At 30.5% G+C, this 11181-nt stretch overlaps 1 protein-coding gene across 1 annotated transcript; it reads left to right on the plus strand.

The window, feature by feature from the left end:
- Positions 1–6425: 6425 nt before the first annotated feature.
- Positions 6426–10459, plus strand: LOC101208467 (alpha/beta hydrolase domain-containing protein 17C). The gene is made up of 6 exons (XM_004141431.3): positions 6426–7074; positions 7186–7222; positions 7721–7957; positions 8049–8096; positions 9341–9783; positions 9931–10459. The coding sequence occupies exons 1-6, from the start codon at positions 6770–6772 to the stop codon at positions 10001–10003; spliced, it is 1143 nt and encodes a 380-aa protein (XP_004141479.1). The 5' UTR covers positions 6426–6769; the 3' UTR covers positions 10004–10459.
- Positions 10460–11181: the final 722 nt, after the last annotated feature.

An 11181-nucleotide genomic window follows, 5' to 3' on the forward strand; every position in this document is an offset into this window, starting at 1 on the left:
TGGATGAAATCAAGGGCTAAAAATGAATGAAGAAAGAGATGATAGGATAAGAGAAATCACATATTAATATTTCTTGAGAGAGTACTTGAAGTGTGCATTATATATATATGTGTGTGTGTGTACTTGGGGTCCATTAAATTGGTAGTCATTTTAATTGATGGGGCTCCACTATTATTTTCTCAAATGGTTGTTGAGTTTTTTAAAAACTAATGTTCTTCTTCTAACTAGTTCTTCAATCTCAAGTTTGTGGCCCCTTCATTTCACTATATTTGAGAAAAAGGGTTTCTTTGATTTTGATGTTTCAAAAACAACCATTGACCAATATATATAATAATAATAATAACAACTTTTTAACGTTCAATGAGATTAAATAATAATAATAATAATAATCTTACGTATACGTGTTCTTAGATTTAATCTTAAATTTTAGTTTTATTAGATTTCACAATTTTCACTTAGTTATTAATGTCATGAGTCATAGAGTATAAGACTGTGAACTATATCAAAATTTTAAAAGAAGTGGATGGATTAAAACAAAATATTCAAAATGTTGATAATGAATTTTAGGATTCGAAATGGAATGAACGTCTTTTTCTTTTTTAAAAAAGATAATTTGAAGGACTAATACATTTTGGAAATTTTGGTCCACCCTATGCACAAACAAGTTGATAATGAGGTTTTATATGGTGTAGGTCATGATCCCCAATTGATACGATGATAAATAGTTTAGGTCAACTTAAAGAAAATAGTATATGAGAAGTTTGTTTATGGCTAAGTAGGTCGAATTAACTAAGGTGTGATCTCCCTTTCTCCTATTTTAGTACTAGCCATCAACTATAACTCGTCACTCTTTTACGTGTCATTGTATTGTAGGACAAGTTCTATTTGGTTTGGATACATATATATTCGGTACATAAATTTAATTATAGAATTCTCGAAAATAAATTATAATTCTTAATATTATTATTATAAATAGATTATCGTGTTAATTAGGATCCTCTCTTGCTCATTTGCGCTTATATTTTTCTGCTCTCCTCACTCTCATTCATCAGTCTCTCAGTTTTTTGTAGTAATTACGCTTTTTTAAGTTTACATTTTTCACTTCTGACTCTCCATTTCCTTAAGCGAGATCAATTGAGAGTCCAACACACACATGTATAGCAAGGTCATTTCAATAATTTTAGTTGATGACGATGTAAACAAGATACCAAAAAAAAACCCTTAACAACTCAAGCAATACTACTTTAACGAACATACTTATCTTATTTTAACCCTTTCATGATATGACAATAATTTTGACACAAAATCATTTCTGTAAAGTAAATGAGATGATGTTGATTGAACTCTTATTCAATAAGCCAGCATTAAAACAGAGAGTTTGAATAGTCATATATAATTTTTACAAAAGATAATAATATATACATATAAGATAGGTTGAGGACAAGAAGGCATTGGTACAAAGGACAATTACAATATATATATATATATATATATATATATATATATATATATATATAATTGTATATTCCAATGGGACATGACAAAAAGGAATTGAATGGCAGAAGGCATAGCAGTAAAACCATGGACAATAACAGTAATAATGTTGAACCACAAACATATTGTTGGTAGGAACAACACCACAACAATTATAGAGCATCTTGGCAGAATGTGTCCTAATGATCATAATGTTTTCTCTACACTATAGTACTATGTATATTTATTATATATCTAAGTTTTTAATATGATATAATGACTAATGTTATGCATTATATGTGGATAAGTAAAATAATTTTTGACGAGAATGTATCTATTCTTTTGCTATTAAGGTTATGACAACTACTTTCTAACAATTTGTCATCTAACACCTACTAAATAAAAGACTATAAAATAAATACTTATGAAAGTCAATATAATTAAAGCTGCAATGAGTCACAGACGGTTAATTCTTTAAACACGTGTTAGTTGAACCAAAATACATTTTTGAAATATGAATCAAAATTAACTAGAATATATGTTGATTCATAATGATATTAGGTCGTTGTCTTCTGTGAGTTTAGTTTGTGCATAATAATGTTATCTCTTTCTTTTTTGGTTAAAAGATAAATAACAATTTTAATCACGAACTTTCACTTTTTTGTGTTTATTAGGTTCCTTACCATTTGATTTAATTGATAATATATCTTTGAAATTTCATTTTTACGTGTGTCTATTCAATGTTCTAAAAAGTTAATTAATTTGTGGATATAGTTTATATAAAATTAAAAGTTTAGATTTTAGCGGGTTAAACATTCAATTTCATGCCTAATAGATATGATAGTTTTAAAAATGTTAAATCTATCCATGGACGAATACTCTTATAGATGATTTTGGATCAAAAGGTACATGTAATTGACAATCAAACAATAATGAAAAAACAAAGCCAACAATTTCATATCTAATAGATATGTTAATTTAAAAACATGCTTAATATATTAATAGACTAATGGTGCTAGCAATGATCATTTTGGATCAAAGGCTATATAGGTAATCATACAATAAACGATATCAACGAATAGCCTTTTAAACACAAAGGTATAAGAATTTATTAAAAAAATTAAATTTCGTAAACTTAACTCGACAATAATTGACATAAAAAAAACATAAATAAACTACAAAATTGAGTTCGATAGATTTTGTTATATTTTATAAATAGTTTCATGTGATTGATGAGCAATAGGTTAATTTTTTTTATTAATAAAAATGTTTGATATATAATGATTTGGTTGATGGATTAATTATTAAGGCTTTCCATTATTTTATTGAAAAAGATAGTCATTGTCCACAAATTAATGACTAATTATTATGGCAATTGAGAGCATTAGACCCCACTTTTCCTTTATCCATACCTTTTGTTTGCCTACACCTTCAAAAGTATACATACAAAAATGTGTTTGGTACCAACATGACCCCATGAAAGAGCTAAGTCTTTGATAACCCAACTTTCATTTTCACACTTTTCTCTACTAGGTCCCTTTGCATTTCAAAATTAAAGCCATTCATCTAATCTTATCTATTTTTATTTTGTAAATCATTACTTCAAATCAACATAACATTCACTAAATAACATAAAACAAGTAGGAAACTAAATTTACCATAGGTAAGAAGGTCGGTAAGATTAAAAAGTTTATATAAGGCACTAAATAACATAAATACGATATAACAAATTTTTAAAAAGTAAAAACAAAAACAAAATTACACCAATTAAATGTGGTATTTTGGCTTTGCCACAATCAATTGTCAAACTTTTAGAAGGCAATTAAATTACTTCAATTATGGATGGTAGGGTTTCCACTCTCTCTTCCCTTTTCTTTGACCTCATTTATTCAATGCAATTCCTTACAAAAAGATAAAAAAAAATCCCACTTGTAGTTTTCTCAAGTAAATGCACTTGTTGGTTTTGAAATTAATTATATGAGACATTTTATTGGTAGATATTGTAAATTTTAGAAAAATGTTAGAATTATGAAATTTATTTTTTTAAAATTTCTAATTGAATATTTTATTAATAAAAAATTCACTTCCATGAACTAATTTAAAAAATGTTAAAAATGTATATGTCATCCAAAGATATCGAAGATCAATCAATAGGTTCGTAGTTTGAATCTTTTCCAGAGTTTAACAAAATTAAATAAATAAACTCTAAAATTGCATAGAAAATCTAAAAAATGTTGACTTGAGCGTACAATTTTTTTCAAGGTTATTTAGATTTGACACACGATCGTTTAATTCAATATTTTTTTTATATAGTTTAAATCTGGATAGACAAATAAAAAATATTTTTAAAAAACGGCAGGAAGAGAAGAAAGACGAGAAAAATGAAAAGTAAACTTAATATTTTTAAAAAATGATCAATTTCATTTAATGGACTTTAAATATTTGGTGGGTTTGTTATATTTATGAAAATTAATTAAATATTATTTTCTAAAATCCTTAATTAGGGCAGTGTTATAACACAAAATAGTAATAATTGAAGTCTATATGGACTTTGGTCACTTTTAAGTTTGATTGAAATAGAAATACTTTTTTGAGGCAGAAATATAAATACTTTTTTGAAAACATATTCTTCCACCTAATTGGCAAAATAATTGAAGTAATAATGATACGTTGTACCTTTTCACACTTATTAATTAATGTCTCTATTTTATACCAAATGTGAATAAATAAACAAAATAAAATAAAACAACAAGGTTAAAATCATTTCTTAATCATCACATTTTGACTTTAATAATTTTTAGATTTTTAATAATTAACTTATTTGAATCTCGTTCTTTATCGAACTAAAAAAAGTAATACCATCAATCTTATCATTAGATATTTGACTTCAAATCTTCTTGAAATCACGAATGTAAATCTGTACCTTGTACATATAAATATTATAAAACACATAAATTCATTATTATTGTTTTAAGGTAATTGTATAGGAATTTGATTTTTTTAAAATGAATTAAAAATATATTTGCTTAATTTTAAGTTTAACCTCGAGACTTTATGGATTGCTTTTGGTACCATTCATAAACTTTTATGTTTACGTCTACCATGATATATTTTACACCTTTTAAAATTTATAAACCTGTTTAAGCACAAAGTTGGATTTTTAAGAATCATCTACGACACAATATTTGATATATTTTCCTTGAGTTTCTCCTTTCCTTCTCACAATTTTTTGTGTGTATCACGACAGAGTTTGTTATCTCGTTAGGGCAACACAAGTCTCATCCCTAATGCAAATACATTATAAAATATGTATAGTTTGCTATAACTATATATATTTTTCATTGCGGCAAAAATGATCATCCTCGTTACACCATGTTATAAAATTTAGTAGTGTAAACGTATAAAGATACATTTCATATATTAGAGGAAACGAGTCATGTCAAATCGCATAAAAAATCAATGGCCAAATAGAAATGGACTCGTGACAAATAAAATCTATGAAAAACAAGAATTAAGTTGAAATGTATCGAAATGAAATTAGTATTATAAATCATACCCAAAACACTACGGTAAAACCTAAATATAATTGAATGGGTGTATGATTAATTAAAGTATTAGACACCATGGGTAGATATTGCTTTTTGTTTTGTTTTGTGCTTTTTCCATCTCATTATTATTATTATTGTTTAGGGAATTATATTTATTTATTTTAGAAAAAAAAGAAAGGTTTGGAACAACGAAGAATACATAAGAAATGGTTTTAAAAATGATGTAAGGAAGCGTCGATACCAATGAAAATACAGCGATTTGCCAGCCTTATCCCTGCATCCAAACACCACCTAATCCACGGTCATTCTCCACAAAATCCCACTACCAAACAAACACCCTTTCTATTTTTCTCATCCCAATTTTTTTAATTCATTTACTTTATAAACATTTTACTTTGATTCTAACAATTTGATTCCTATATTTTTAGATTTGTTTTTTTTTAAAATATTATTTTAGGTAAAATTCAATAAACTAGTTATATATATATAAATGAGTAGGTTTATAGGCTATAAAATACTGTCAATGGTTATATGATTAAAAAAAAGAACTGCATAATCAATTTTATAGAAAGTTAGGGTTTGTTTGGTAATTCATTATTTTTTACATTTTAAATTAGAAAAATTGGTGCGTTGGTAACTAATTCAATTTTTGGAATTTTTAAATGGAAAATTAAAAATTGTTTAAAATATATATTTTTTGTTTTTAAAACTAAAAGACATTAAAAAAACTGTTCTGGTTGTGGAAAATAAAATCATAAGACTTCAGAAATGTAACAATTTTAGTTTATAACGATGGAGAGGTATAGAAAAATTGTAAAAAATAACTTTTGCTTTATTACTCATTCTTTTGTATCGAGTATAAATAGTTTATTTTTTCTAAAAATATTTTTGATAAAATTGGTTTAGTATATGTCATTTATAATTGTAATAATTAATAATTTATTATTTTTGAGACAGAGAAATTTTTTTATCCAAATTAAATACCAATTTTATATGAATTTTTGAATTAGATAATATTACAAATCAACCCCAACATGTCCATATGGGTAATAAATTTGAACAAAATTATTAGTCTACAAACAAAAAGCTAAAAGAAACTAAAAAAATTTAAAACTTTCATAAAAGCTGGTAGCTGTTTTTATCTACATTAACCAAAAAGTGATTTTTTAGATTCTAAAAGAAGCAATTTTTAACATAACAAAAAATTATAAGAAACTTTTTAAAAAAAGAAAAAACCAAAAAAAAGGTCCGTTGTTGTGCTTTGCCTGTGACGCAGTAAAAACAACAACCCAATCTCTGTCCTCCGCTCATCCATCTCCCTACCCTACAAGGACACGTGTCATTCAGTCAATGAGCTGTACTTTTTCTTTCTCACACATCACTGTCACCACTGGACTCCCTCACCCCCTCCTCTCCCTTCCGGCTCCTCTCCCAATAATTCCCGCACGTGCTTCCCCCCTCTTCTTCTTCCCCGCCGGAAATACCTCCATTCTTTTTCTTTCCATTTTTTTCCCATTTTCCGACCTCAAATCCCCCATTTTCTCAACCCTAATCTCACATTTCCATTCCTTCTTTATTCTTCTTGAGGTTCATCATCACTTAATAAACAAAAAATCCCACCCCGGATTCTTCTGTTTGTTGTTTGATGTTTTTTTTCTTTATCCTGAGATTGTTTTAAGGGGTGTTGGGTAATGTTCAGTGTTTGTTTGATCTGAGGGTTTTTTGTTATTGGGATTTTTGAATTGGAGATGGGGACGGTAACATCGTCCATGGCGGCGAAGTTTGCGTTTTTTCCTCCGAATCCGCCGTCGTATAAGGTGGAAGAGGTGGAGGAGGGTAGTGGGAAGTTGGTGATGACGGAGGTAGCAACGAGGAGAAATGTTGATGTTTTGAAGCTTAGTACAAAGAGAGGGAACCAAGTTGTGGCTTTGTATGTAAAGAATCTATCGGCTAATTTAACGTTGCTTTACTCTCATGGGAACGCTGCTGATTTAGGGCAGATGTACGACTTGTTTGTGGAGCTTAGTGTTCATCTTCGAGTCAACTTGATGGGGTTTGTGAACTTTTTGGTTTATGCTTTGTATTTAACTGATGTGAATCTGGGTTTTTTTTTTTTTTTTTCGAAAGTTGTTTTTGTCATTATGTACATCTTTTTCCTTTTTAGGTACGATTATTCGGGATATGGTCAATCTAGTGGAAAGGTATGAAATCTTATTCTTTTTCGTGTCGATTTGATTCTGTTAGCAACTTTTGTAGGGGATGGACATCTTTGGAATCTCGGGATCTATGGCTTTGTTTTTAGCTTTGTCTGTTCTATTATAGGAAGAGAAGTTAAGAGTGTTATGATTTTTTTCTTGTCATGCTGCTTACAAGAGGGATTATTGAAGGGAGAAGTAGGAAGAAATGCTCTCTGTTTTCTCTGTTTATGCTTCCAAACCCATGCATTTCCTCTAAAACTGATGGGTGAGGAGATCATGTTAACTTTTGAACCTACAGATGATAGGGTGTATTGAGAATACTACAAATGACTAAATATACCATGTTGAATAAGTTTGAGCTATCTTTTTGGTTAACTAAAATTTAAATAGTATCTTCTGAGTCGAAGATTATTTTCTGATTGAAATTTGAAGTCTGGGCTTTAGCGTTCTACCGAGTTGGATGTAGCTGACTTTTCTTTCTGGCATTCTCCCTTTCTCCAGCCAAGTGAGCAGAATACTTATGCAGACATTGAAGCTGTCTATAGATGCTTAGTGGAGAAGTATGGGGCAAAGGAGGAAGATGTTATCTTATATGGGCAATCTGTTGGCAGTGGACCCACTTTAGATTTGGCTACTCGTTTACCGAACTTGAGGGCGGTAGTTCTTCACAGTCCGATCTTGTCAGGTGTTCGAGTCATGTATCCAGTAAAGCGAACATTCTGGTTCGACATTTATAAGGTGTACATTCATTAATTTCTAAATTTTACGTAAGGTTGTGTTATGAAACTGAATTTGATGGTCATTCTTCTATTTTTTTTTTATATTGCAGAATATTGACAAAATCCCATTGGTCAATTGTCCAGTTCTTGTAATTCATGTGAGTATCCTTTCGAACATCTGGTGATTACTAAGATCTTGAATGCTCGAAAATGTGGACAGTTGGTGTACTATAGAGTAGTAACAAAGTAAGCCCTCAAACATTGTTTGACTCATTGGCGGATTACCATAAAATTACATTCTTAAATGCTGTGGAAAAGGCTTATAGGTCTTGGTTATTTTCTTCTGAAAAAAATTTACGTATTAGGAGTGTAATTACCTTGTTGTAGCAATTCATTCGAGCAACCAGTCAAGACACTATATCCTCAACTAAAAGGGTATGATGTCAGAATCCCCTATCCCACATATTGAAGATCGCAAAGTTCTCTCCCTGCAGCATTGTTTTTTGCTAATAGGTGGCCTTTCTCCAACTTTCTGAAACTTAAAATTACTCCATTTGAAACAATACTCTCTGCTGTCCTTCAGAGTTTGAAGACCTCTAACAGTTTGACAGCCATTTGTTAATGTAAGTTTCATAGGCCATGCATTTAGCTTTTTAAGACCCACGGTAGAAACCAGAAATCATTAGAAGCCCAAGGACAAATTGAAAGCCCTTTTGTTATTCGTTGCGTCATAGTTGTATTCCTGCTGATTTGATGTAGAACCTGTAAAACATCTTGCGAGATAAATAATTTGAAGTTCGAGAAATAGCTTTTGGTTTGGACTTCCAAATTCTTTCATTCCTTCCATTTCAAAACATAATTGTGTTTTATTGTGGTAATTTTGCTGTATCTCACTGCTACCTTGCCAATACAAACACAAGCATACTTCAACTAACCTAAATTTGTATTATCAACCTCAAGGTTTGAGGCTGAATCTCCTATCCCACATATCATACAAAAAGAAAAATCACTGCTATCTCGATGAATTTAACTCACTCGTTTTAGTGGATTCTAGTTTACACATCGCCTTAATAGTATAAAAGACTTAATTTTCATGTTTGAAGCATGTCATGCGGCAGTGTAGAACGAAAAGAAAAGAGACATTAAATTCAATGGTGGACTTCAGGTGGATGTAAGCTGTCTCTGTTGTTCATATGTACACAAGTGGCGACTGCGTGTTTCACTTTGATGTAAATGCCTGCCTGATATGTGATAACAAATATGAGCCTTGAATTAACTGGTTGAACCTTTTTAGCATACTAACTGTTTCTTGCATATTAAATGATACACCATTGGACATATGATTGATTACTGGAATCTATCTCACAAATGGTATTATATGCATGTTCTTGTGTCTTGCTAGGGAACTGCTGATGACGTTGTTGACTGGTCCCATGGAAAACAACTTTGGGATCTTTGTAAAGAGAAGTACGAGCCGTTATGGATAAAAGGAGGAAACCATTGTGACTTGGAGCTTTACCCGCAATACATAAAGCATCTCAAGAAGTTCATCTCTGCCATTGAGAAATCACAGCCTAGGAGCGGACCTGGACTACTCACGAATCAGCTTGATATTCCACGAAACAGCACTGACTTCAGAGAAAAGTCTAGACCCAGCACAGATCAAAGAGAGAAAACCAGAATGAGCGTTGATAAGAGAGAAAAGCCAAGGATTAGTACGGACTGTAGGGAAAAAGTTAAAGTTGCAAATGCTCATGGAGACAGGTCAAGAAAGATGTTAGATCGACCGGATAAGTTGGCTACTTGTGCAGACCAGCCAGAGAAAGCAAGGAACAGTATTGACCGGTCTGCCTACCAATTTTGTCATAGCTGAAACTCATGCTGTCATTTTGCTATCCTCTCATTTCTTTTCCCTGAAGTTCATTTCATAGCATATCCATTAACATGTTTACAATGTCTTCTGATAATTTTGAGCATTGTACTCTCTTGCAGGTTTGGGGACATGGTGAGATCGGTTGGATTATGCAATATCGATTGTTTCAAACCCACGGCAACACATGTATAGCAGAGCGGTTTTACTCGAGTCGAAGCTTAATTATTCGTGAGTGTTTAACTATTTGTTGGTTGGTTTGGTTGAAGAAGTCTAAAAGTCATTGGTTTACACCATTGAAAGTAAAGGTAGGAAATTGATTTAACCAAGGAGTATTTATGCATCTTATATATGCTCACAACTAATAAATCTAACCCTTCTCCCCCTTCTTTCAAAGTTTGATTGTGTTTGGTGTGTGTTAACTTTGTTACCATCTCCAACTCTTATAGAAATGGAGTGTTCTTCCTTCAGAAGCTTGTCATTCAAAACTCTCTACACAAGAAGAAAAAAAATGTTGTATTTTTTCTTTCCCTTTTGGGAAAATGAACAAGTTTGGAATGTTCTTACTCTTCATTTGGGAATGTAAAATCTAATTTGAACTTGTGTTGGAAAGGGGAAATATGAGAAGTACTTTATCTTGTTTTAGTATTTCAGGCCACTTTATTTTCTCCATTTATACTTTACCCTACTCTGTTTTGTTGCTGTTGTTTCAAGTAGTACAATCAATTTTTAGAATGTTGTTGAGTGGAGACTTAATTGAAACTTTTTGAAAAGATATAGGAATGAGATTGAAGCTCTATGGTTTTAGATTAGTTAATGTGTATTGTCTTTGCCATTATCCTCTAGGCTCTAATGTTGGATTCATTTTAGTCTATATTTAGACAAAACTTTATATTAACAAATGTTAATAGAAGATATATGATATTTTTTGGTTTGTGCGAGATTGTTTAATAACAAGGCAAAGATAAATTTCTCTCTACTTTGTCCTAAAAGTTTGGTTGATAAAAGTACTTCAAAATCTTCTATAAACCCACCATTTATTCAAAACAATATGTATTAGTTTAAGATGCAAATAAAGTAACTCTTGCTCTTGTAACTTTGACATCTTATCGAAGTCATTCTTATACGAGAAATTGTACCTTCTTGTATATTGTGAATATGACCCGTCTAACCGCTATTAGAGGGTCATCTGTTTTTAAATTTGTTATTTTTGTAATTTAAAAAATGTATGATGTAAGTCGTGTTATTACAATTTTTTTGCTATTTTTGCAAATGCCCATTCTTATATTATTTTTTCCGACCACTATTGATAAGAAGATTATGATGTAGTAATCTCTCTCGTACTTATGTTAACCTAAAAATGCCTAAGACGG

Source organism: Cucumis sativus, chromosome 5 (assembly GCF_000004075.3).
Source record: "Cucumis sativus cultivar 9930 chromosome 5, Cucumber_9930_V3, whole genome shotgun sequence".
NCBI classification, from domain to species: Eukaryota; Viridiplantae; Streptophyta; class Magnoliopsida; order Cucurbitales; family Cucurbitaceae; genus Cucumis; species Cucumis sativus.